The 27816-nt window shown below is 41.1% G+C and overlaps 3 protein-coding genes and 2 long non-coding RNA genes across 10 annotated transcripts; 1 reads left to right on the forward strand and 4 right to left on the reverse strand.

Moving 5' to 3' along the window:
- Positions 1-823: 823 nt before the first annotated feature.
- Positions 824-1475, reverse strand: LOC149098934 (uncharacterized). Its single transcript, XR_016203712.1, has 2 exons — positions 1374-1475; positions 824-929 (listed from the first exon to the last, which is right to left on the reverse strand). It is a non-coding gene; the product is annotated as an uncharacterized LOC149098934 (long non-coding RNA).
- A 1605-nt stretch (positions 1476-3080) lies between these two features.
- LOC149098935 (uncharacterized) lies at positions 3081-6648 on the reverse strand. The gene is made up of 3 exons (XR_016203863.1): positions 6042-6648; positions 3785-3869; positions 3081-3393 (listed from the first exon to the last, which is right to left on the reverse strand). It is a non-coding gene; the product is annotated as an uncharacterized LOC149098935 (long non-coding RNA).
- A 1084-nt stretch (positions 6649-7732) lies between these two features.
- On the reverse strand, positions 7733-21320 carry LOC110044489 (uncharacterized). Of its 6 annotated transcripts, XM_089277576.1 has the most exons (10): positions 21151-21320; positions 19225-19275; positions 18027-18085; positions 10012-10095; positions 9852-9917; positions 9617-9702; positions 9432-9507; positions 9101-9151; positions 8899-8943; positions 7733-8759 (listed from the first exon to the last, which is right to left on the reverse strand). In XM_089277576.1, the coding sequence occupies exons 7-10, from the start codon at positions 9432-9434 to the stop codon at positions 8694-8696; spliced, it is 165 nt and encodes a 54-aa protein (XP_089133702.1). In that variant the 5' UTR covers positions 9435-9507; positions 9617-9702; positions 9852-9917; positions 10012-10095; positions 18027-18085; positions 19225-19275; positions 21151-21320; the 3' UTR covers positions 7733-8693. The 6 variants fall into 6 exon arrangements, with proteins under 6 accessions (XP_089133702.1, XP_089133701.1, XP_089133704.1 ...); XM_089277575.1 differs by having other exon boundaries at positions 9617-9917; positions 19046-19275; XM_089277578.1 differs by lacking the exon at positions 18027-18085 and having other exon boundaries at positions 9617-9917.
- LOC149098936 (uncharacterized) lies at positions 12885-16978 on the forward strand. Its single transcript, XM_089277582.1, has 2 exons — positions 12885-14125; positions 14396-16978. Exons 1-2 carry the CDS (start codon positions 13052-13054, stop codon positions 16385-16387), a joined length of 3066 nt encoding a protein of 1021 aa, XP_089133708.1. The 5' UTR covers positions 12885-13051; the 3' UTR covers positions 16388-16978.
- On the reverse strand, positions 17982-27127 carry LOC110067109 (uncharacterized; the record flags this gene model as incomplete). The annotated part of the gene is made up of 2 exons (XM_089276738.1): positions 17982-18070; positions 25762-27127. Coding segments are annotated over 2 exons (1455 nt in total), but the record flags the coding sequence as incomplete, so codon positions are not given.
- Between the last annotated feature and the right edge of the window lie 689 nt (positions 27128-27816).

Below are 27816 nucleotides of genomic sequence, written 5' to 3' on the forward strand. Positions count from 1 at the left end.
TAGAATGTCACAAATTTCTCAACCCTTTCTTTCTACAAAAATGCTAATCCTGCAACTTTGCTTAAGACCCAGTTCTCCATTTTGTGTTGGCAAAATATCAATTTATGCCATGTCCAATGCAGATTATCAAAAAATTGATTTAAAAGCTCAATAAATATCATTTTAAAGCCAAAAAGCCAATTATTTAAACCATGAGTAAATTATCTCTAAGAAAAACTGATTAATTTAAAAGGCACTTAAAAATAATTAGTTAATATGTGTTTATTAATAATGTAATGCAGTGTATCTGTCACAATGTTGCAGCTATGATATTACTACAAACAGGATGGGCTGCAGAACTGAACCTCCAAGTCAGTTTATTCAATGAACTTGGTGCAGAATCTATAATCCCATCAACTTGTCTGTAAATACAGAGAAACCAAACAAAGCATTACAATCATAAGTAATGAATTACTGAACTCTTTTACATGTATGAACAGTGTATGTTCCATTAATATTGGGGATCTCTCAGAAGCTGCATCCATGATAAATTAATTTGTTCCCAGATGCATTTGTTTATAGAACTTTTCACAAATTAATATCTCTGTCATAACAGTGATGTCTGTGTTCTACAACAATTAGTACACAAGAAAAATACACACAGTAAGATATTGTTTACAATAAAAATCAATGCCTATAAGCAATCATAAGGACCTTAAATTTATATTTCCTCAGAAATATCTCACCAGGACATGGTTGCTTTGAAAATCTTTGATGTTTTAATACAGGCTCCCCATCTGTAAACTGTTCATATATTGACTGACAGGAACAGGCATGTAATTCCTTTCTTTGATATACAGTGTACTTCATTGTTAGTTGTTTACTGAGTGTTAGTAGTGAATCAAATGCTAGGGGTTGGTACTCCAACTTTCACTGTGGCAGGCTCTGCCCTGAAATACAAAGTAAACTTACAGAACTGTTATGAACTTCGCCACTTGCTTTCAAGAGCAAATGCAATTTGCTTCAAACAAGAAACTGGAACATTGAGGGTTACAACAATGTGCACAGTCCCAATCACAGGGTCATCCAGGCTGTTTGGTTGTACATATAACTGTACAACTGTATATGAGTTCAGCTTCCAGAAGAAAATCAGAGTTTGTCAGGATAAATACTGATGTTCTTGCTTGTAAACTCAATGAATGAATGTGCAGTTCCAGAAGATATTCACACCCAACACCCATTCATGGCCAGTCTTTAGAAATTCCAAATTAAAGTATCAGGAATCAAGAGCTCTAATAGAGAAAAAACCTCCATGTGGGGTATGAATCTTTTCTTAAAGAAAACAATGTCTGAGAAATCATTAATTACAAAATAATGTTTAAGAAACATCCTACCTTTCAGAGAATTTTTAATCTACACTGTCTGGCCAGTTCATATACTTGACAAGTTGACACTGGGCGTGTTTTTAAATTTGTGCCCTTCGATATCACATGGTCAACTAAAAACAGCATAATTTGGTTAATTAATATACACTGTACATTATTAGGTTGAAATATTGGTGTAGATTGTTGCACATCAACAGATACAGAAACTATTTGCACCTGAATCATAACGAGTGAAAAATCATGCATGAGACATTTACATGTACATGTAACAGCCCTCCACCTCAGAATCATCACAGATATGATATGATATTTTTAAACTCTCTGAAATTTCAGATTATTCAAGATTAACATATGCACATACATCATCTGGGGCAACCCTAAAACACTGAATTTGGAAACCGAAATCCGGAATCCAGAATCTGGAATCCGGAATCTGGAACCAAAAACCAGAATCTGGAATCCAGATATTATGAATGATGATAGAAATAATTCACTTCAGCAATTTCTAATAAATAAACATGAGCAAAAATTATTTTGTTGTTATTTATTTTCTTGGCTTTACTTCAGCCACAGACTGTAATTGCTAAAAAATTATTGAATAGTTCTGAACAACCCTTAGCTATATATCTGGCCCGGTTGTTCAAAAGATGCATAAAGCTATCCATTGGGTACATCACTATCCAGTCAGGGATACTGATTTTTTGGGTGGATAGAGTTACTCATAGCCTGCGAGCAGGCTCTAGTATCTGTCTCTAGTGTCTGAGCAGGCTAAATAGGTGTCTAGTGTTTTTCTGTATTGGCATGTCACCAAGAGCCTTCATGCGGCTCTGCCACTCACTCCCCCAGCCCAAACACGAGAGCCTGCTCATAGGCTAAGTTAGCCATCTTTTGTTCAAGCTGGCCCTGGTGAGAGCCTGTTTCTTGTCTAGATCAAATTGCTCTGAGAAGACTGGTGAGCAGCACATTAACAACAAGCTATTATAGGCTATTGCAGTGAGTTTCTGGCAGCCTTTTAGCATCTTTTAACAACATGTGGTCTGATCTGTTAGCAAGTGAGAAGTAGACGGAAGTAAGTGTGCAACATTTCTACAAATTGTTTTAATATGATGGCCACCAAGAATATGAAAGGCTGATTTGTAACAGTATCAGTGTGGAAATTGTGTTAATCTGGAATTGGTCTCGTATCTGTTAGAAAAATCAAATTTCATATTTAGACCAGATGGGTTAGCCTTTGGACTTTGAAAGTGGGGGGCGTGACTGTCAATGTACAGGGGGCTGCCACTGACGGATATCCTGTTCTCTATGACATTTTCTATCTTGTTCAGTATCTACTAGACATAAAGGATAAACTTATACTCCCGGTAAATTGAAGATCACTTACTAAACAAAATGGCAATTACCAGCAAGTTTATTTTAGACACTCTCGAGGTGCTTGGAATAAAATTAAGACGCACTTTACTGAGATTCTCATAATCATAGCCCTCACTAAAAATAACGGTTGCACGATTTCAACAGACGGGGAATTTTTGTGTCAAAAAAGGTTAAGTTTGAGGTCCTTTTTACTTGGCAGCTTACTCTTTACAATCGAAAAGCTAAGGAAAACAATTTTCGTGTATTTGAAGAACTTATTTTCTTTGATTTGCGGATTCCGGTTTCCAGTTTCTGGATTCCGGTTTTTGGTTCCAGATTCCGGATTCCAGTTTCTGGCTTTTAGGGTTGCCCCATCTTTAACAGAGTGTTTGCTTCACATTCAGTTTACACATGGCTGTTATCCAGCATAGGCAGACTTATAAGTTTTCCTTCAAAAATATATTGCAACAACTATTGCATCTTTCATTACCTATTCTTGTGATGAAATGACACAAAATCCAAGAACAACAAGTCATAAGCATAGAACTAACTTACGTGGTAGCGTTTACAGTTCCTCTTACTGTCTGCATATGCCGTCCATAAACTGGTGTTGCCTGGACAATGTACTCATTATTTTTCTGATCACACCTTTTAAAACGTCACTGTTATATAATTTGTCCTGAAAAAGCAATACATGAAATGTTATGCCTTTGGCACTCACCAAATACCTTTACATGATGTATAATGTACACCATATCAACATTCACAATTCTTTTTACTGTCATTGTAACTCTTTTGTGTCATTTTCCCTCACTTGAAGACAGGACTTCCACATTAGGTGATAATTTGCCTCTGGAATCTCTATGAATTCACAGGGAGTGATAACAATTAAATCGTGACTAATTTTAGCAAAGGAGGCGTTCAAATGTCAGATTTTAATGCTAAGTTTATACAGTAACTTTACATTACTCTTCGTATATATATATAACCTCTCAATTATTGCACCTATAGACAGAAGGTGTGCTGGGGGAAGAAAATTGTTCTAAACTCTCTGAACTTTTCTCCCTTACCTGTAATAGGATGACCATTATGAACTACAGTTTGTAACCAACACCAACATCAGGTTATGTATACACATGTATATTTTGTTGTCATCTGTAATCATAAAAAATAAAAGTTTAAAATCCTCCATAAAGTTCAAACTCAATAACACTGCTACAGGTAGCACTGTTACTGGAATTCAATTTAAGTGAAACTGTTGCAACAGTTCTGTCAAAATTGTTTCTAGCAGTTAAGGCAAGATAACAGAATATACATGTAGCACACAGCAAAGGCTAGAGATACACACATGTTAGTTATCAGTTAGGATTTGGTGAGCTTCTGTGCTGTAGGTATGGTGGAAAATAATAGATTATCAGAAATGAAGGTTCCTGAGACATTTTGACAGCACTGAGAGGAATTAATATATAAATTCACAAAAGAAGTTCTTGCCCTGTCCAGTTCTCTGTAATAAAAATATCATTCACATACAAGTCATTTATTATATATGGTTTGTGTTTAAAGCTGATATAATGCACTCTGATTGGCCAATTCCAGTGCATTATTTACATTTACATGGTATACCTCAGTAAAATCATAAAACATCGCATGCGACTAAAATAAAAAATATAAAAAATTAAAAATAAAAAGAAATGCCTAATTCATAACAATTTAAAATAATCAACACTAAAACGAATGTAATTCTTTACTTGAAAATTATTCTCCCATAATGCCCATGGGCCAATTACAGGCATGCTAAAAAGTCCTAACACAAAGTAAAAGGAAATTAAGAAAACTATTGCTTTTTTCCGGAAAATTGTAGCGACTGAAGACAATGATGGAACACTCTGAGAGTGCATTCTATCAACCTGATGAGATAAAATTTAAGGAGAATAGAGAATTCACAAAGTTATCTCACAATCAAATTGGTACAGGACAGGAGAAAGGAAACTGTACAGCCAGGAAGAAACTGAAACTTTCTTCGACGAGCAAAAAAGTATGCATGCACAACAAAGAAAACAGTCAGTGACATTCATTTAATAAGTTAGTTAATAAAAAATTAGTGTGAAGAAGAGAGCAGAGAGAGAGAGAGAGTGGAGATAGGAGAATGCTCTCTCCAACTAAATTGTGTATATATGTACATGTAAAAGTTATTCTTATTACCGAGAAATGGTCAGGGCAAGAACTTCTATTACACTGTTCAATTTACCGAGTTAATTAGTACCATGTCACTTAGTAGGAACATTTCCATATTAAGTGTAAATACCGCATTGGGGAATAACCTCTTATTAAGAAAATAGGGTCCATGTACCCCCAACCAAAAGCAATGGCACAAATAAAATGAAATAGCCAATCAAAATCAAAGCACAGCTTTATTTGCAGACAGGATTGCCATGCATAATCGTCTACTCGACATTTTGGACTATATAAGCATTTCACCAAACCGAACTTAAATTGGACAGACAACAAAATAAAACGAGGAAATCTACATTATAAACACAAGATGCATATCACTACATCTGAGCTCGAGTATCAACAGCAAATCCCTTCTCAATGAAAGGTGACCGAATAAAAGAGAGGATAAAGATAACTCGTTTAAGCTTGCGGTGTTAAAGTTTAAAAATTATTCACGCTTAAATTTGAATATTACTGAGAGTCTGTATTTTTGCCGACGGCTTAATTTAGCTTTGCAGTCATTTTATTGGCAGTAGCTTTACCAGTCTTCAACCAAATTAACCTCGGAATTCACAAAAGCATTTCGCCAAACCGAATAAATTTAACTAACAAAATGAGGAACTCTCCACACTTTGTAATCACAATATGCAAATATTCACATAGGAACAAAATTAAATTTAGCAAATCCTGTTCGCTTCGGCTTAAAATGGTTTGTGAACCTTCCTTGGTTTTCAACAACAGAGGAAGAAATTTTAGCAGTCTACGAAGCGGCAGTGCTAACTAACTCAGAGAAAACTTCAAAACTCGCCCGGTCGTGTTTACAAGTACGGTTTTGGTTAAGCTTATTTTCAGACGTGAGGTTATAAGCTTAAGTTGACGACGAAAATCGACCGAAAACTTAATTTGTTTACAACTTACAGCAACCTCCATTTGAAGCGACCCACGTGTTATTGTTTAGAGACGAGCGGAATTAAAACGATGCAATTTTTAAAATCTCTTACAGCATGGCTTCAAATAAGGAAGACTTTTAATGGATACCAAATGAAAATAAGCTTATATCGCCGAGGCAACTTGTTAATTTTCATAACAAACGCAACAACAAAAGTCACTTACCGCAAGTTGGCAATTCAGTTCGGCCAGTGTAAATCTTCCAGGCAGAAACTTGCAGCAAAAGTTGTGAAGACTGAACTGAAGTTATATTTTCGATAGATCAACGAATCAACCACTTCTTTCCGCTACGTTTACTGTTTTGTAATTTCCCTAAAACACTCGGGCACGTTTGATTTCTCTTGTTCATCACCTGACCAAATCAGGTGACTTGAATTTTCTTGCACGGCTGCACAGCATCACGTTCGCGCGAATTTTGAACTTGGCCATGGGGAGTTCGGCAGTCCTCTGAATCAATTTGTCGGGTACTTTCGCCTCCTTTCTATAGCCCTCGTTAGCTTTGGTTCACGGCATTTTTCGGTATTATTTCACCTCCTTTCTCTAGCCCTTGACTAGCTATAATTCACGGCATTGTTCAGTACTGTCTCGCCTCCTTCCCCAGCGCTGGCCCGCTCAGTCTTTTTCGCGATCTTCTTCGCTACTTCTTTGCCTGTTAATTCTTGCTTTCTGTTTATTGCTTGAGTGGAACCCTGTCTTAAAAATATTAGATCAACCTCCGCTATCGTTTTTCTTTAAAAATCCCGCCAAGAAAAATGGCATTCTCCCGCTACAAACCGACTGGGGCACCCAACGACCGTTTTCTCTCGAATGCTGTTAGACGCTATTTTAGGCTATCTGGAGTACTCTTAAAGCTCTGTAGGTTAATTTTAGGTTGCACTAAAAAAATTTTATCTGTTCGGATATTCTAGGGGAACTTGAGTATTCTCGAATTTATTAGGGCTTTTTTGTCCATTTCCCGAAAACCTTAGGTCTTATCGCCTTTCCGAAAATGATAGCTGACCTTTTTTCGGTACCCAAAACGACATTCTCAACAGTCCGAAAACAACAGACATTAAATTTCTCATATCACGAAAGTTCGAGGTGCCAATTCTCTCAAGAAAATCAGAGGGGATTAAAGGCCTTCCGAACAAATAATTTACCGAAACGATCCGTTGGGTGCCCCTGAACCGAGGGTGCATGTCGGTTGTGCCTAAATCCTACCGCTCAGAAGGACAACCGAGGAGTACTAGGAGCGAGTTTCCGAGTCGAGCAGTTTTCGGAAATTGTCGGCTATTCCAATATGGCGGACTATACCAATCACATAATATGCGAATTGCCAGTGGTAAAACTATGTTGATCAACAAGACAAGTACGTTTTCATTTACCTGACATGTTAAGAATAATGTGTAGAGAGTAAAGCAGTGAATTGTTCGGCAAAATGCTGTATATTTCTTTAGGTCTCTTCCCGTCTAGTTCGCAAACCGTAAATTTGCACGCTAACATGACATTGTGGACGTCTTTGACTTAGGCACAAGAGTTTTTAAATACTTCTTTCCTTGAGGACAATTTTTTTATTGAGCTCTTGATTCGGTGGGTCCCCGAATTCAAACTTCCTTTGCCTTGTCCCTCTGGCCGGTAGGATCTTAAAAATACTACCGGCCAGAAGGACAGCTTGTGTATAAGGTAATTGGACTTAAGTCCATGCACAGTTTTGTCTGCAGAATAGTTTGATACATTGCTCTTTAGTTGTATACCACACTAGAATCACTCTACAGTAATATTTTCAGTTTTCTGTGATCTTGTCCCTCTGACCGGTAGGATCTTGAAAATACTACCGGCCAGAGGGACAGCTTGTGTATAAGGTAATTGGACTTAAGTCCATGCACAGTTTTATTTGTAGAATAGTTTGATACATTGCTCTTTAGCTTTATACAACACTAGAATCACTCTACAGTAATATTTTCAGTTTTCTGTGATTTTGTCCCTCTGGCCAGTAGGATCTTGAAAATACTACTGGCCAGAGGGACAGTTTGTGTATAAGGTAATTGGACTTAAGTCCAAGCACAGTTTTATTTGCAGAATAGTTTGATACATTGCTCTTTAGTTTTATACCACACTAGAATCACTCTGCAGTAATATTTTCAGTTTTCTGTGATCTTGTCCCTCTGGCCGGTAGGATCTTGAAAATACTACCGGCTAGAGGGACAGCTTGTGTATAAGGTAATTGGACTTCAGTCCATGCCAGTTTTATTTGTAAAATAGTTTGATACAGTGCTCTTTAGTTTTATACTGCACTAGAATCACTCTACAGTAATATTTCCAGTTTTCTGTGATCTTGTCCCTCTGCCTGGTAGGATCTTAAAAATGCTACTGGCCAGAGGGACAGCTTGTGTATAAGGTAATTGGACTTCAGTCCGTGTGCATTTTTATTTGTAAAATAGTTTGAGACATTGTTCTCTAGTTTGATATTACACTAGAATTACTCTACAGTGAAATATTTTCAGTTTTCTGTGATTTTGTCCCTCTGGCTGGTAGGATCTTGAAAATACTACTGGCCAGAGGGACAGTTTGTGTATAAGGTAATTGCACTTAAGTCCATGGTGTCTGTAAAAGTCTATTCGTGCTCTGTGGCCATTGCAATAATTCAATGAACATGACAGTATCTGTGTGGAAGTTTAAACTGAACAATGGATTTAGAGTGTTAATTTAGTGAGGGAAATTGTTATATATATGTACATTTACAACTGATAAAGGAAATATGGAGACTAATCCTTTGCAAACAAATTCAATAGTTTACTACTGATGACAACTTTTGAGTTCTTTTGAAGGTACATTCCTTCAGTTTGGTAGCATTTGCTGTAAAATCTGCTTTTTCATCACTTCATGGAGAGAGGGAATGTCATCCTAGAAAATAAGACAAACATGGTGAATTTCTGCAAGAAAGTGTTATATAAATAGGAGATGTGTAGTTTTGTTCCAAATGATGTTCCATTACTTTGTCATGTGATGATAAGTGTTGATACTTGCTTTTGATTCAAAATACCTGGTTGAAATTAGGAGTTTCTCCTCTGCTAAGGTGCTCTGCAAACTAAACATAGATAATTAAGCAATAAGTTTAAAATGTATCACCAGCACAAGTGATCAGTTAAGGTGAAAATGAACACTTTGATTTGAATTAACTCAAGCCAAGCTAATTATTTAAAGAGACATGGTAATTGATGGAATATGGTATTTGCACAACCTACCATACAGACAAAGACGCCACAATCATAATCATTCTTTTGCTTTGGTGTATCCTATGTATAGGGATTCAATTAAAATGTGTAAGAAAATGTTCAGTCAAAAGAGCTAGGGCTTGTGTGGACTAAGTGCAGACCAAGAGTTTGGCACATTTATATTACTGTAAATCTAACCATCTGGCATATAATTAACTGACATCATCGCTACCATGTTGGATGACCATTAACAAAAGAAGTAGCTTTAAATGTTCTTGTCATCCAACGTGGCTGCCAGAGTCTTTGTCACTTGAATTTCTTGGGAGTGGTTGCAAACTACCTATAGAACTTTCTTTTTTACCATGGGAAAGTGATCCTTCCAATTGTCCTCCTTGTACAGCTTTCCTCTTTTGCTACTTTCTTCCTTCAGAAAATCCCTAGTCACATTTTATCATCGAGGCATTGGTTAGTAAACTGATCTTGAGGGACAATAATGCATTTTCATAATATTTCTTTGTTTTACAAATGGATTATTGGAAAAGATACCTGACTTTCCTGTAGAATAATTTATTGGCTGTAGCTGTCTGAAGTGAATCCTAGTAAGAGATGGTTCTTGTTGTCATATCTATGACCTAGGAATGGCATGTTAGTTACTTTTTTTATGAGTTAATTCCCTTCTTCCCAACCTTCTCAACTTTCAAGGATAGAGGGGAGAGGGTCAAATAGTTGATTTTGATATGCAACATACTATTTCCATAAGAAACTGTGAAGTATATCATACCCCAAGTGTCCAATGACCAGGGAGGTGACAAGGTATGAAAACCTTATCAAAAGCAAATATGTTGGTCTGATGAGAAAAAATAGGAGACATAGTAATAAGTATCGACAGCATTTCTAAGGGAAACTGACTAGCGCATGGTAATATATCAGAAGTCACTTACCTTCTTTGTCCACCTTGTGACCCAGAATTGGTAGTTTGTGGGCTCTGGAAATAGACCCGTTTCTTTTTGACAAGGTCTGCCAGTCTGTACGGAATAAGAGAGGAAAGGAACGATTTATCGCAAAAATTAACGCCATCTTTAGCAACAAAACGAAGCGAAGAAGAAACCGACCAAAACTTTACCTCTTCAGCAGCAATAGTATACATTACAATTTAGCGACACTGTACATTACAGCATCAGTATTAAGAGTGGATGTCTCTAAAAATCAAAGAAAAATAAAAAAATCGCGGACATGGTCAAAAATTTGTTTCGTCCCATTTTTTGTCTACAGGTAGCTACAGGTACTAGCTAAAGTGAAATGAGGTTAGTTTGTGTAAATATTCATTTTGACGGGAATAAACCGTAATGAATTGCATGATCGAAAATGAGTGCGTGCGAGCTCGAAATTATGTAGTTTTCAGGCCGTCCTTAGATGAACTAAAATGCGACAGCAGGAATTCTCAAGTTATAAATATATACTGTTGGCCTTCCTTTACCAAGATATACTGATATTTTTTGTATCGTGTCCTTCCTGATGAAACCACGGGTTAATTACCAGAGGACGTCTTCGCCATTTTTAGTTCACGTCAAACCCGGCCTAATATATTGTGGCAAAAATGCATGTGGTAGTGTCTCAAGATTTCCAGCAATACTATCACGAGGGCTTCTGAGGTAGGTCTTCAAATTTATCGTTTCATTTTTCTGGTATCTTCTACTGTTTCAATATACCAACCAACCAAACTTCGGTAAAATTGCAAATGGCGCCATATTGAAATGAACAACATCAACATTGCAGTGACACAAGCAAAGCATTGTTTGAGTCGCAGCCGCACTTAGCTTGTTATGTTTGCTTTGACATCAATAGTTCCTTACCTTAGAAATCTTTTATAGGCCCTTATTATGCTGCTTGGAAGATACTTTCGAAATACTGTCCTCTGCAAGTTGGTGTAAAGGGGGCCGACCGGCGCACTCACTGAAGCCACTGAGCCGGTGATGGGTAAACATTAAAAGTTACTGGTTGTTGTCATTTTCTATAGCGTGTGGCCAGCCAGTTTCGTTTAGTCTACTTTGATCCTATTTGACGTCCCACACACGAAAGATCCTGTACAACATGGCAGGCACCGCTAGCGATTTGCACAGGTTCCTGTCTGCGTGTCGACTGCGTGACACGTGATAATCTGTCACGTAACGAGATCAACTAACAGTACATTCTGCCTCACGAATAAAATCCAAACAAATATATTGCCGTCATGAACAAAAAAGATACAGCAAAGAAACAGACTTTACAAAATGTCACAAATTTAAAACGTACAGTGAAAACTTTATGGAACGAAAATAACGATTCAATTTTCCCACGGGAAACAAATGTAACCAGTTAACGAAAGTAAACAAAAAGCAAAAGCGTAATAATCGTCGGTGAAAGTAATAAAGATAACGGTTGCTTAAACTCCAGCAGAAAAAAAATGTCTTGTTCTTTCCTTGATATTGTTGGTGGCGTTTGTGGTGCAGAGGAACGCGCAAGGCATCCGTCCACTCAGACAGTATCGCTGTCATCGTGCGGCAAGGATATCAGAAGCCACAAGCGTTTTTTACAGTTCTCAGGTGTTGAGACAGAGATAGAACTTCTCTTAGCAAGAAGCGGGATTTTCGTGAACCCCGTCAATTTTTCGGAAATGACTGTTTGCCCGTTGCATCGATCAAGCCTTGGAATCGGATGGAGAAGAACTAGTAGATTATGTTCTGTGCCTCAGGATGTCTCCGGTCACAAAAAGGAATCTGAAAAAGTACCCGCAGCAGAAAGGGGAATTAGTTTGCAGCACTCAATACAAATTTTTGAGCTTACGAAAAACCTCGTACCCGTCGGATCAGGTAAGCGATTACAATGTTTATTCTCACTTTATGCAAGGATAAACATCCGTATAGCTTCTCATTTCACGCAGGGTACTTGGCGGGAATCACAAACTTCATATCCTTAATTCAAATCACTTCACTGCCGCGTAAAGTAACGCCAAGTTTAACAGCAAAATTATTTTTATGTCTCACGAGTTTTCAGGAGTTTTGCAAATACTTTTACGTCGGAACCTTGTTCAAACACAGGCATTTACTCAACATTTTCACCTTCTTCAAGACTTAATCAAAAGGGGAACACTCGAATTGAAATATTTTACAGATATTAGAATTCCTTCCAACAATGCTCGGAAAAAAGGAAAGGAACGTAAAAGACTGACTTGTGACAAGGTAAAATACAGATTGCGTAATCAATTTGAGGTTTGTGGGGCTTTTTCCCTGGGCTAGGTTTGTTCTTTTGCCACATTCGGAGCTATTTGTTCAAGGGGGATGTGTAAAGTAGAAAAGAATAAAGTAATCCTTTCTCTCCAAATATTAAAGGAATTTGTGTACGATGTCGACAGTCCCTGGCAAAAACAAAAAATCATTTAGAATCGCAGGACTTGGGTGCCACAGGAGGTGTGGAAAACATCACAGAAGGTCTATGTGGTCTAAGCTTGGTGAGTTTCTTCAAAGTGTTAATGAAAAATTTCCATCCAATATAGTTAATGAAAGTGAAAAACCTTAACGCGTTCTCTGAATTCTCCCTTCTCCGCCCTTTTCAGGGGTTCAACCCACGCGGGAGAAGGGCGTGTCCAGTATAACTTGCATGCGCATCCTCAAAACGGCGCCATTGCCGCCCGTCAACGACTGGGCAAGACATGCATGGCACAAGAATTGGAAAAGCGTGCCCTGCCCGGACAGCCAATCACATCCCAAAATATAGCCAAATAATAAAGGCTTTAAATTAATATATGGCTTCTCAACTTTTTTTCTAAATGTTCCAAATGGAAAACAATACTGAGTAGTAACTGGATGAAGATATCAGGATAGATTACCAGTCAATTAAATTAATTATCGACTATTACTTTCCAGCTCGCATGAGACTTGCGCTTTTATACACGACACCCTGCGCTTGCACACGGTTGATCTCATTTCGAAGCCATCCAAAGCAATGTGTTCACTTTTTTGTCAGGTTGATGAACAAGCGAGTGACTTTGATATTCCTGCCATTACTTGTCCTGTAACTGTTGGTGATGAATCTCTGCCAGAAGGTTCCACATCCAGACGGCAGAGTCTTTTTTTTCCGCAGGAAGATTCCGAAGAGAGTGATGAAGGCTTCAGTCTAGACAACGAGTCCCAGGAGCAGCTTAATCGCTTCTTACAGCTTCGAGACGTCAGTCCAGTACGTCACACGTTATCAGTGCCGTGGAATACAGCGCACGAGCGTACTAAACGCAGATACCTACGGAAAGCTCAGCAATGTATATCTGCAATGCTTGATGTTCTGGCACCTGAAAATTCGCAAGACATGTGGACGGAGCTTTGTGATCGTCATGCTGTAAGCAGAGAGAGTCAGGTTGTGGTCGAAGGTAGAAGTGAAAAAGAGACGGAGCTTCTTAGTGCATTTGCTGAGAGCTACTTGAACGCGCAACATTGGAGCACCAGACGACAAATACTCTCTTTGATGGCAGATAAGTTATCCCTTAAGGAGATGAGAGAGTTTATTCCAACCGTTACTAGCTATCGCTACAACATTGCCCGACGCCACAGGCTGTTACATGGAAGAGCTGCTCCTCTTCCAAACCAGGAGAAAAAGAGAATGAGAATTGAACCTGTAAAATTAGAACATTTTGTTTCTTTCATAACGAGTCCACACGTAATTCAAGATGTTCCTTTTGGGGAAAAACTTCTGAAATTGTCAACTGGTGAGATCATAAAAACACCCAATGTGATCAGAACAATGATACCAGAACGCATTGTCCAGCAGTATCAACAATACTGCTGTGAAACCAACTTTGAGCCTATGAGTAAGAGAACCCTACAGAGAGTTTTGGCCGTGTGTTCTTCATCTGTTCGCAAGTCTCTGCAAGGACTTGATAACTTTTCAGCACAAGGAGCGGAAGCATTTGATCATTTAGAGAAACTCGTAGACAAGCTTGTTGACTGTGGCAAGACTCAACAATGGGCGAGGGAAATTAAGCAGCAACTTCGTTTGTCGAAGCAGTACCTAAAGGGCGACTACAAGGTGGGTGCATATTTTATTATTATGCGTTGTCTTTGCGGAAGTGATGTAGTAGACTTCTTACTATGATATACGGCTACCTTTTTCTTTCTCTCCAAGTCTTTTTTATGCTTAATTCATGAAACAAGAGGTTGCAATTCACTGTAATACGCTTACACACATGTATACAACGCTGAGAATCGGTTAAGTAATCTTTCTGAAATGTAGATGCGCATGCGTTGCTTTGCAAATATGCACTGAATCACGCGGTTGTCATTTTACTTCTTTTTTTAGGTACATGCAGTGGAGGCCTCAGAGGTTCCCGATCATTGTCGAATTTATGCGCTAAGTGATCCAAGCAATGCAGAATTTCGGAGCTCCTGCGACCACCTCCACAATGAGTCATGTGTGCAGTGTTATGAGTTAGAGGAAGTTATGCGTACCATAGAAGATGAGTGTTCAATTGCGCTCTCGTCAGCAGAAGATCAAGCTGACATGCTGCATACTATCAAACAGGCAAGGGATGATATCATTAGCTGGAAAGCCCATCAGCTACGTTCAGTCCACCAAGCTGAGGCGAAGCATTCAGTTTTAGCCAAACTCGACAGCCGATCGGTGCTGTTAGTCCAGGACTGGGCAATGAAATATATGCCCCGAAAATATCGAGAGGCACAGTCAGACTGGTTTGCGAAGCGAGGATTGCCATGGCACATTAGCGTTGCCATAAGACGGTCAGAGGGTTCTGAGCACTTTGAATCGCAAACACTTGTTCACGTATTTCAAAGCTGCGCCCAAGACAGTGTGACTGTGGCTTCGATAATGCTTGACTGCCTCACTACCCTGAAAAAGGAAATTCCAGACCTGGAAATGGCTTATTACAAACAAGATAACGCTGGCTGTTATCATAGCGGAAATTCAATCATCTCAGCTAAGCTGGCCGGTGATGCCGTGGGAGTGGCTGTTGTAAGAAACGACTTCTCGGACCCTCAAGGTGGAAAGGGGGTATGTGATCGCAAAGCAGCAACAATCAAAGGAGACGTTGGAAGGTACGTAAACGAAGGCAATGATGTCATCAACGCTTTACAGCTCAAAACAGCCATTGAATCTGGCCAAGGAACCACAGGAGTGAAAACAAGCTATGTTGCTGCCAAGCCGTCAAGCACCTTTAATATCAAATGGGATGGCATAAGCTTACCCAACAATTTTGAGTACGATGAAACTGGCGTACGAGTGTGGAGAGCATTCAATGTGGGTTCCGGTAAAGTAGTGCCATGGGCAAAGTTCGAAGGAGTCATGAAGCAGCCCGAAAAATTGGAAATCCTAGAACCCCCATCGCAGAATGTAAGTGGCGCACCGCCGTTCAAGATTGTGAGACACCGACATATCAAGAAAAGCTCTGTCAAAGCAGATTTGTCAACTGAAAACGAAAACCAAGATCGAAGCAGTATTGGTCAAAATAAGCCAGACGACATGCTTTTCCCGTGTCCAGAGGATGGATGTGTAAAAGCATACAGTCGCTTTGCAAACCTCCAGACACACCTAGATACTGGAAAACACCAAATGATGCTCGAACAGGAAACTCTCTACGATAGAGCTAAAAGAGAATATTCTTCCAAGCTGACGGAGGGATGCAGTCAAATTCCAAACGTTCAAGTTACTGTCCAAGCAAAGAGTGACGCCTTGCTGCCTCTTCCAATGGGTTGGGCCCTGAAGACAATTAAGAAAAAAGTGCGTTTTACAAAGAAACAGACCGAATTCTTAACTGACCAATTTCAAAAAGGGGAGCAAAGTGGACGGAAAAGCGATCCACAGGAAGTTTCGAAAGCAATGAGCTTAGCAAGGGACCAAGCGGGGGAACGCCGATTTCAACCTCATGAAGTCCTCACGTCGCAGCAGATTAGTGGCTTCTTTAGCCGTCTTTCAGCAAAGAAGCGATTAGAAGTTACAGCCGCCGGTAACGAAGCAAAAGCCAGTGACGTCTCAGAAGTGGCCATGGAGAGTTCCGACGAGGACGAAATTTCCGCCGAAGCTGAGAGTCATCTATCTGCTGTGTGTGCGAATGTGATGAGAGATGTGGCTATTCAGCATCCGATTGTATCTTTCGATCTTAACATCTGCGAACTTGTACAAAAACGTACACTCACAACTTTAAGAGTGGATAGGCTGAGAGACATGTGCATCGACCTTGGGCTGGATATTTCTGACATTTCACCTCAGAAGAGGAAAAAGCCATACATCGCACGACTCACACAATTAGTCCAGGAGTGTACCTGCACTTCCAAGTAACTGAGCCCTGTACGTTTCACGAATAACTGATTCGCTGATTATAAAACGCGGTGCGTATATAATTTTTAAGAGGGCGTTGCGTGACAGCAGAGTTCTACATATCGCATTTCAGTCACTCGAGCTCGCCGCTGCTGGTGGCATCTCCTCCAATTTGTGTTGGCGATTTTCAGTATATTCGAAACTGGCGAGTGCAGAAGGCGCAGAAGGGATGTAAATGCTCGAATTCATGTTCACTGGATGCGAAGCAAACGTAAACTAACGGCTGTGTGGCAAATTTAACCTGTTGTGTGCAATTCAAATGTTCAACCTGTTGTGTGCAGAATTATGCAGAATTATGGCGCGATTCACAGGGTAGGAAAAGTCGAAATTTGTTTCTCCTGTCACAGTATATGAAAATCAAGTGTAGTTATAGACATTTTAATATGTTTCTAGTCATTTCAACGGCCAGTGAAGATATAACTGACCAAAACAGTTATTTGTGTACAACGCGTTTAATTTTGTTATTATGCATCTCATTATGGCGTCATAGTATTTAACCGAATTACGGCCGGTGGTCATCTTTTGATTGTCAAAGGTCCCAAAGAAATAAAACCCAAATCGAAAAGAACTATCTTTCAAGGCTTCTTGGTAGTGTTATTGTAAACTTTGAGACGCTACCACATGTATTATTTGCCAAGCTATTCTAGGCCACCTTTGCCTTAATTTCAAAAGGCCGAAGATGTCGTCTCTTAACAGAGACGTAGCTCCTCCAGGAATAACACGAGACAAAATCTATCATTTTGTCTTGATTAAGCAAGTCCAACTCTATATTTCTATAGCTAGAAAAGTCCTTCTGTTACATTTTTGTTCGTATGACAACTGTCCGAAAAGTGCATAATTTCAGGATCGCGCTTGGTGAAATTTGAGCAATTGACCCGCCGAAAGTTTTTAACGGTTTATTCCCGTTAAAGTGCATATTTCAAACATCTCACCCCATTTCCGTTTGTTTACTATATAAGGCTACCTACAGGCAAAAAATGAGGCAAATCGATTTTTGGCCGTGTCCGCGATTTTTTCGATAATCTTTGATTTTTACTGACATATACTCTTAAGTGACTAATCAACTTAAACAACCCCTAGTAATTTTTTAAATAGTGCACTGATCTTTTGAACCAAACTCTTTGTCAACTCTCCGAATAATAAATTTACTTATGGTGTCTGTCTCATATTCAGAAATCACCCTGCATACTTCATCGTACGTGGACACAAACATTTCTTTATCGGGAGGCAAAGAATCTTGTAAACTAGTTGAAGAATCCATTTTTCAATCTCAAAACATGGCTTTGATTTGATCACGACCACAGGGGAATTGTCCGCCTATTTCACGCCAATTTCATCACGTGTCATTTACTAGTTACTGGGGGTGAGAGATTATGAACTATGTTAGCCACATCATAAGGACCCCTATAAGCTATTTAATGCAACTGTAGCTCTATTTGGTCCATTCATTTATAATTATTTTTTGTGCTCTGACTAAAAGATTCAATCGGGTTCCGTTAAGTTGTCGTTTAACAATCTTTTTTCTGGGTGGGGGGGAGGGGGGTGGGACAGGGGGTCAGAACCTCCCGCTTCTCATACCATGTTCTCCCGCTTCCTGTACCTTTATCTCCCGACTCCCGTCCTCGTCCGTTTTGGTCCCGTCCCCTGTAAATAAGGAGACTGAAAACACACACTTGTCATTTAGCTGCGCAATCCTGACATCCTAAGTGACAACATTTCACGACCTATGATGTGACCACCGTGAAAGGGTTTCCAATGTTACCGCAAGTAGGCCTCAGTTTTTCAGCCCAGAGGTGAATTTTCATGTTCCCTTCAGTCCAGAAGTCTCAAAATAAGCTCAATGGAAGTCAAAAAGCATTTTGGATTCTTGTGTTTGAAAGTATTTTAATGCTTAATAGACGATTCTCACCTACTTAGAACTCTCACTTCCCGCCCTTTCCTCTCCCAGCCCATATTCTCCTGGTCTTCCACCCCCTGTCCTTCTCCCACACAATTTTATTCATGGGTGCAGAAATATGCAAACTATTCAATCTGATTTATTCCAGAGTAACTGGGGTTACACTGCGTTATTTAGAAAGCTTCATTTTAGAAGTGACTTATCCTCTGCGCGATGACTTAATATACAGGAGGGAAATAGACTAGAAATGTTGCAATGAGTAGCTTTGTGAGTATGTCAGGTCAGTGTCCTTTAAGCAGTACGTTTTGGTTAAATAAAGGATTTCCTGAAACCCATTTTTGTTAATGGAAAACACCATTACCAAAACAAAAGATAGAAGGAAATTTTTGTTACTTTAATTTCTGTTTATTCCATACACAAAAAGTCTGTCTTACGCTAGGGAACAGTATCCAACAACTCTCCTGAAGAGATTCTTCTATCCTTACACAGAGTATTAAAGGCAGAAACATGTTTCATTAAATATTGATTTCTACAACTTGAACGCACTGGACATATAAGAAATGTGTCCCACTTGGAGTGAATGCAAAATTGATTTTATTAAGGCATTGAAATCAAGTGTCTGATCACCTTCATATAAATGCAACTCCTCAATATTCTAGCCTGCTTTATGACTTAAGAATAAGAGGAATGCATCAAACTATTCTGGACTTAAGTCCAGTTACCTTATACACAAGCTGTCCCTCTGGCCAGTAGCATTTTTAAGATCTTACCAGCCAGAGGGACAAGATCACAGAAAACTGAAAATATTACTGTAGAGTGATTCTAGTGTAGTATAAAACAAAAGAGCACTGTATCAAACTATTTTACAAATAACAATGCACACGGACTTAAGTCCAGTTACCTTATACACAAGCTGTCCCTCTTGTCGGTAGTACTTTCAAGATCCTACCGGCTAGAGGGACAAGATCACAGAAAACTGAAAATATTTACCTGTAGAGTGATTCTAGTGTAGTATAAAGCTGAAAAGCAATGTATCAAACTATTCTGCAAATAAAACTGTGCATGGACTTAAGTCCAATTACCTTATACACAAACTGTCCCTCTGGCTGGTAGTATTTTCAAGATCCTACCGGCCAGAGGGACAAGATCACAGAAAACTGAATATATTACTGTAGAGTGATTCTAGTGTGGTATAAAACTAAGAGCAATGTATCAAACTATTCTACAAATAAAACTATACATGGACTTAAGTCCAATTACCTTATACACAAGCTGTCCCTCTGGCCGGTAATATTTTCAAGATCCTACCGGCCAGAGGGACAAGATCACAGAAAACTGAAAATATTATTGTAGAGTAATTCTAGTGTGGTATAAAACTAAAGAGCAATGTATCAAACTATTGTACAAATAAAACTGTGCATTGACTTAAGTCCAATTACCTTATACACGAGCTGTCCCTCTGGCCGGTAGTATTTTCAAGATCCTACCGGCCAGAGGGACAAGATCACAGAAAACTGAAAATATTACTGTAGAGTGATTCTAGTGTGGTATAAAACTAAAGAGCAATGTATCAAACTATTCTGCAAATAAAACTGTGCATGGACTTAAGTCCAATTACCTTATACACAAACTGTCCCTCTGGCCGGTAGTATTTTCAAGATCCTACCACCCAGAGGGACAAGATCACAGAAAACTGAAAATATTACTGTAGAGTGATTCTAGTGTGGTATAAAACTAAAGAGCAATGTATCAAACTATTCTGCAAATAAAACTGTGCATGGACTTAAGTCCAATTACCTTATACGCAAACTGTCCCTCTGGCCAGTAGTATGTTCAAGATCCTACCAGCCAGAGGGACAAGATCACAGAAAACTGAAAATATTACTGTAGAGTGATTCTAGTGTGGTACAAAACTAAAGAGCAATGTATCAAACTATTCTGCAAATAAAACTGTGCATGGACTTAAGTCCAATTACCTTATACACAAGCTGTCCCTCTGGCTGGTAGTATTTTCAAGATCCTACCGCCCAGAGGGACAAGATCACAGAAAACTGAAAATATTACTGTAGAGTGATTCTAGTGTGGTATAAAACTAAAGAGCAATGTTTCAAACTATTCTGCAAATAAAACTGTGCATGGACTTAAGTCCAATTACCTTATATGCAAACTGTCCCTCTGGCCAGTAGTATTTTCAAGATCCTACCAGCCAGAGGGACAAGATCACAGAAAACTGAAAATATTACTGTAGAGTGATTCTAGTGTGGTATAAAGCTAAAGAGCAATGTTTCAAACTATTCTACAAATAAAACTGTGCATGGACTTAAGTGCAATTACCTTATACACAAGCTGTCCCTCTGGCCGGTAGTATTTTCAAGATCCTACCGGCCAGAGGGACAAGATCACAGAAAACTGAAAATATTACTGTAGAGTGATTCTAGTGTGGTATACAACTAAAGAGCAATGTATCAAACTATTCTGCAGATAAAACTGTGCATGGACTTAAGTCCAATTACCTTATACACAAGCTGTCCTTCTGGCCGGTAGTATTTTTAAGATCCTACCGGCCAGAGGGACAAGGCAAAGGAAGTTTGAATTCGGGGACCCACCGAATCAAGAGCTCAATAAAAAAATTGTCCTCAAGGAAAGAAGTATTTAAAAACTCTTGTGCCTAAGTCAAAGACGTCCACAATGTCATGTTAGCGTGCAAATTTACGGTTTGCGAACTAGACGGGAAGAGACCTAAAGAAATATACAGCATTTTGCCGAACAATTCACTGCTTTACTCTCTACACATTATTCTTAACATGTCAGGTAAATGAAAACGTACTTGTCTTGTTGATCAACATAGTTTTACCACTGGCAATTCGGATATTATGTGATTGGTATAGTCCGCCATATTGGAATAGCCGACAATTTCCGAAAACTGCTCGACTCGGAAACTCGCTCCTAGTCCTCCTCGGTTGTCCTTCTGAGCGGTAGGATTTAGGCACAACCGTGCATGTCTCAGTCAACCTATTAGCTGGAGTATGGCCGCCATCTTGCGCGACTCCGTCGTCGTCGTGGTCGTCGCCGTCGTGCGTACGCGCCCACGAGCAATACCGCTAGCCATGATAACCATGAGAAAGTCAATTCATGGGTTTCCTTTTCTTCCCTATATGGGTATGGGGCTCCGCTATAATAGGGTTATCATAATCTGGTAATAGATTATTATAATCCAGTAATAGATTATTATAATTCAGTAAGAGATTACTATAATTCAATTGGAAGGATTAGATTATTATCAATAATATCATCCGATATCATCATCTCTATTATAATCCAGATAAAATTCCCGTGAATGTTTGGATATAACAGATCTATATGACAGACACACTGCAGACATAACACGGGACTGACGAGACATAACACTGGTCACATCAGTCACATGCTATGACGATTCCGTGCGTATGCTAGAGCTGGTAGATACCACTATGTTGACCCTAGGAGTAAATGAATAGGAACAAGCGCCTCTGCGCCAGCGAATCCGTGCCATGGGCATGTGCTTTTACAAAAAAGGGGAGCTTGAGAAAGGGAATAACTACCAGCTGCATGGGAATAGTGACAATCCCAAAGACACTAACTGTTTGGAGGTTCGGAGCCGGCATATATCACGGTGGATTAATATTTATCAGATTAATATAATTGATTAAGGCATGGCTCAGACCTCAGTATAGGATTATAATACTCTATTACTGAATTATAATAATTTATTACTGGATTATGATAATTTATTACTGGATTATGATAATCATCAGGATTAATATTAATTCAATTAATATTAATCCGAGTTGTCCTGTTTCCACCAAAAGGAAATTGGCGATCTTAGATAATTAGAAAGACGTTTGCTCAGAGGGTGGGAACAAGATCCAGTTAAGTTTCAGTCAAAGCGACAAAATGCTCAGGATGCTAATAAATCTCGATAACATCGAAACGAAAATTGTCTTAATTTCATAGACAGTTCACCACTTAATTAATGAGGAGAAATCTGGGGTGAGTCACATCTCACAGTGGTTTGTGGACTCGCCCCAGATTTCCTCTCGTGTCTAAAGTGGCTAATTTGGACGAATGAGAATGCTCCAAAAAACACCATCGGTTGTTTACAAGGTCGCATTTTGGCTTGAAAAAAATTACCTTTTTCGATACATGTAAAAAAAAACCCACCCTCTTTGACACTTGCCAGGTCTCAAATTACAAAACACGACAATAGACCATTTTACAGTTGTCTGCTCAGTGACCTGGCCTTTGTATGGCAGCGAGGCTAGAGTTTTGACAAAAGTCACTTACCGCAAGTTGGCAATTCAGTTCGGCCAGTGTAAATCTTCCAGGCAGAAACTTGCAGCAAAAGTTGTGAAGACTGAACTGAAGTTATATTTTCGATAGATCAACGAATCAACCACTTCAAGCCTTGTTTTGATAGACCTCACTGCTTTTGTTGTGTAAAACAAGTTGTTCTGATGCTAACTAGGTGCATTTACATGACAAAAGCAGTGAGGTCTGTATCAAAACAAGGTCAACTCTAGCCTCGCTGCCATACAAAGGCCAGGTCACTGAGCAGACAACTGTAAAATGAGTAGTCAACAGCGCCTGTTTGGGCAGTAACCAATCAGGAGCCAGGGATTACACCACGTGACCACTTTTTTCCCATACATTCTCTTAAATTTGCAAATCCAAGATGGCCCCTTTGGTAGCAAAACATGGCGCCCGTGACGTCACAGGTCACGCGCATGCCCAAATAAGGAGATAGACCGGAAGTGAGTTTCAAAATTGATTTTTATTGATTACAGGAAGTAAAAAATTACAATGGTGTGTATCCGTATGGAAACGACATGAAAGTGTTCGTGTCAACGACGCGTTTGTCGAAGACGAGTCCGTAGCGTTTAGTCCGTGTGATCACTTTGAGATGTTTGGTGGCTGGGTTTCTCCAGAAGAAGTTGGGGTTGACGACATTGATGTTGCGTCGTTCATCCTCGAGAGGTTGTGTGAGTTCGTCGAGTAGATTTTGTCGCATGACGTCATAATTGAGTTGGCGGGATCCTCGTACATTGAGTGAGAAGCCTCGTACTTTGCAGCAGACTTTACCTTGGTGGGTTTTGTAACCGTCATTTTTGGGTCCAGCGGCAGTGAAATCGGTGATGAAATCGCCGTCGTCGAGTTCGTTGGTCATCTCTCCCAGGTAATCGCCTAGCGGGACATCGGCTTGACCTGGTTTGTGCGAGTAGATGACGGAGTCGGTGTCAAAGTAGAGAACCTGTTGTTTTAACAGTTCCAGGTAGCTGTATAATTTGAGGCGCGCCCAGCAGGTGGTGAAAGCGGCGACGAAGATGTTGATTCGTCCGTTATCGGGTTGATTGTCTTTGAGTTCGGCGTGGACGACTTCTAGGGCTTCGTCGTTGGCGATTCTGACTTGTCGTATGTCGTTGAAGGGATTGGAAACGAGGTCGAAGAGTTGCGTGGCGTTGTAGACGACTTGGGTAGTGGGTTTGTGTAGGTTTTCACCGAACTTGCCCCAGAAGGAGTTGAGCATGAGTTTGGCGGTGGCTTTGCGTCCTGGATTTTTCTGGATCATGGTCGGATCGAGAGCGATGCCTTCTTTCTGTTGGTATTGTTGCACGTACCGTGCCTTGTCTTCTGGGGTGTCACACCAGTTCGGGTAGCCAGCGGATTCCTGTTTAATTTTTAGCTAGGTGTTCACGTAATCTGCAAAGAGTCCTTTACGGCGTTGTTCTGGCGGGAAATGGTGGACTTCGTGTATTTTGTTGAGCGTGTATCCCGTGGCAACGGCTTTCTGGATTTCGGGTGTGCACCAGGTCCCTCGTAGTGTGCGTTGCTCGGCTGTGTGAGGGCAGTAATGCGATTTCTCTAGGAGGGGCTTGGTCATTTCGTGTTCCACGCACGATCGGCAGAGTGGGAAGGTGAGTTTACCTCCGTGCCTGAAAGGTAGAACGGGATGGTATAGTTCGTGAGGCGGGAGTATGTCTACTTTGGCCGTACCGAAGTAGTGGTGGATGTCTTGATCTTGGGGGTTGACGATGACTTGCGGGTGTCCTACGGGGTATTCGCATTCCTTGTTGACCCAGGGGTAGAGCGACGTCACGTCGACGTACTTGGTTTGTTCTCCTTGGGTCACGTCGGTCACGTGATGCAGTTTGACGGCGTTCGTGCGCCCTCCGAAGAAGGCTTCTCTGGGCTCGAGTGGTTCGACGATTTCGAATGTGTTTAGAAACTGGCGGAGATCTGGGTCGGTTTTGACCTCTAGGTCCCAGTCGCATTCCCACTTGACGCAGAGCTGGTAGCCTTGGCGACTGAGAAGGTCGTGTTTCTTGAGCGTGGACTCGTAGACTTCTGTAGGGTGCGGTCGGTGTGGTAGATGGGATATCTGTCTCGTTTTCGAGGGAAACAGCGAGGACACCCGTGCCATAGACATCCGTGGAATTCGTAGACGGTTCGAGTGGTTGGATCGTATCCGTCCACGAGATGATTGGCTAGTCGGACTTCACCTCCGTTTCGCACGGTGCGGATACGATCGCCTTGGTCGGGGTGTTGTAACAAGTGTTCTTGCCAGGCTAGCCATTTCAGGGCTTTGACGGACTGACTGGATCGGGCGCCGTGCCATCCTCGACGTGGCCTGGAGGCGATGGTGTTGGGCGGGACGAGTTTCTTGCGCCAGAATCGGTTGCAGGCGGAGGCGATGGTGACGCATTTCTCCATGGGGTCAAAGTCCGCTTTTTGTTTGAATTCTTGCCGGAACTTTTGACAGCCTGCTTTGAGGAGTTTGACATCCGACTCGCAGTAAGCTTCCATTTCTTGCCTTAGTACGAAATGGTAGTTATCGTTGACTTTCTCTTGGTACCACTGTTCGAATTCGGCTTTCTTTTTGGCGGACATGCCGTCGGGATCGTACATGTCGGGAACGGGAGAAAGCAAAGGGAATCTTTGAAAGTCAATCTGTCGGATTTTAGGGACAGTATCTTGGTGCCAACGGTGATTTGGTCTGTGACTTCTCGATGCGTGGCGTAACAGTGTTGTAAGATGAACATCCCGTCGTAGCCTTTGAGATTGTGAAAGAGGACGATGACGTTCCGATCGTCTCCGTCCACGTCGACGGCGAGGGATTCGAGGTGGTCGAACATGTCTGCGGTGCAGTTGGGACCGTAGAAGGAGCAGAATTGATCCTCTTCATCGTCTTCCAGGCAGAGTAGAATGGGTGTCTGATTCCCTTCGGCGTCGGTGATGGCTTCGTAGTCGCAGTATACTTGAAGGGGAGGATCTCTGGCTACCCAGACGCGTGTGTCTGGATCACCGGGTTCGGGTTCTTCGAAGGGTCGACCTTTGACTTCGTCGCGTGACACGCGTTTCTTTTTGGGTTCGTCTTCGTCTTCGGGGATGCGTTGGATGTAACATCGGTGCGTCGGCAGAAAGACTTTCTTTTCGCAGATGTGGCATTCGCCCCATCCGCATACGTGATCGGGGGTGAAACGGTCACCGCCTCGCCTGTTCCTATCTTTTGGTTCGTAGACGTGGCAACAGTCCGGGCACTTTTTGTACGTGTCGCAGATGGATGGAATGTTGAGACTCCGCCGTTGCAGGTGGTAGTTGTAGCATTGGGCTCCGAAGAATTTTCTGTGGCACAATCGGCAGATCGAGGTGGGTGCAGGAAACTTGCCTCGTGCTAGGGGTCGTTTGGCTTCGATGAAATCGGGGCAGTCTTTTCGTTTGCAGGCGGGACACCATTTACCGTGGCAGGGATGACGTTGAAAGTTGTCGTGACCGTATCCTCGATTGCATTCGTCGCAGAAGTAGGATTTGTTGAGGAACCCACTGAACGAGTTACATCCGTCGTAGTGACTGTCTTCTTTGATGAGACGGATGATCTTGTCCGAGGGTTCGGGTCCCGCGTAGATGAGCATGTGGGGCGGATCGATGGAAAGGACTTTGAGTTGGTACCCAGGTAACGCGGCCTGAAACTGTTGCAGTTCTGGAATGCCGCAAGGTCCTTCGGGGACGTTGGCTAGACGGTGGAGTTCTTTGGCCAATCGCTCTTGGACGGGTAGTCCCTGTTTGAGATTGTGGTAATCTTGGTCACGCGTATTCCCGTTCGCATCTACCAGAGCTTTCATGGTGACGATGGCGCGAGCGCAGCATAGATTGTCTTTGTTTTTGATGGTCACGCGCGACCGTTTGACGATTCCCCGTACGGCGGCGCAACTCGGATTGTATCGTTTTCCGTGACCACGCCCACGACCTGGGGTGCGTATGAAAGTGGTTTTCATGGTGAACGTGTCGTCGGGGATGAATTCTTCGTTGGAGTTGAGTTTGGCCGCGAGAGACTGGAGATAAGTGTCTAGTCTTTCACTCCCTTCTTCGAATTCTCGCACGGTGAAAGTGGTGGATTGAAAGGCGTGCGTGAAGGCACTGGACTGCATGGTGAAATGGACCGTGGAGTTGGGTGTCAGGGTAGGATCCTGAGCGATTTGTTGCTCGATGGATCGTTGAAGGGCGTGAGTTAATTCTTGGCCAAGATTGTCTGTGGGAGTCACGTCTCTGTGTTGTCTGAGCGTGGCTTCGAATCGTTGTTTGTTGAGGACGTTTCTCCAGTTACGTCGAGCGCCTACGGGTCTTAATTCAAATTCTAGGAGGGGTCTTGTACTACCACCTCCGGTTTGGATCATCACTCGATCGAGAGCCGGATCAAAGATCCAGTCGTCGTCATCGTCGAAGGGGAAGGCTTCGTCGTGGGTCTGTCTGTTCTGTGAAGACATGAATGAGACAAAATGTTACGAACATCGATTTTTTATTCAACATCAACGTCCTCGAAGGGACCGAACAGGGACGCTTTTTTACGTTCTAAGTTATGGAACACGTTTCTGAAACTGTATCCTAGATAGACCTTCTTTTTCCTGTTACTAAGATTGATGTAATAACCATAGAAAGCCGTGAAATAACATACACCTCCGTCATTTGATTGAAGTGTATATTTCTGTTTTTTAATTTGTATGTGTCCGTAGCCCCATTGTCTTTTCAGCTCGCCATAATCTAAGATTCTTCTGTGAAGTCGACTCAATTGGATATTGTTCCTACGATCACGTATGCACTGCCAGGTTGCCAGGCAAAGTATGTAACACTTTAGTTCTTCCGGTAGCCTATCCCAGTGACTCTGTAAGAGAGTGGGAACGCTTTCTTAACCACCTATTATGAACATACTTAGTGGAGCGATCAGGGTAGAGGAAAGTCTTTTCTATGGGGCCGCGTCTCTTGGCCTCTTTTATAGAGTCGGATAAAAACGTTTTTTTGGGTTTATCGTCAATGTCAATGTAACATCCGTATATTTTCATATATCTGCAATCACCTTCTCAACATTGAACTATCTTAATGTGCCCTATGCCCCATTGTTCTTTCAGTTTGCCGTATTCTACTATTTCCTTGAGAAGACGTCGTGAATTTTTTCTTCTTCTTC

This window comes from Orbicella faveolata, unplaced genomic scaffold (genome assembly GCF_042242905.1).
Source record: "Orbicella faveolata isolate gen_17 unplaced genomic scaffold, um_ofav_v1 contig_46, whole genome shotgun sequence".
NCBI classification, from domain to species: Eukaryota; Metazoa; Cnidaria; class Anthozoa; order Scleractinia; family Merulinidae; genus Orbicella; species Orbicella faveolata.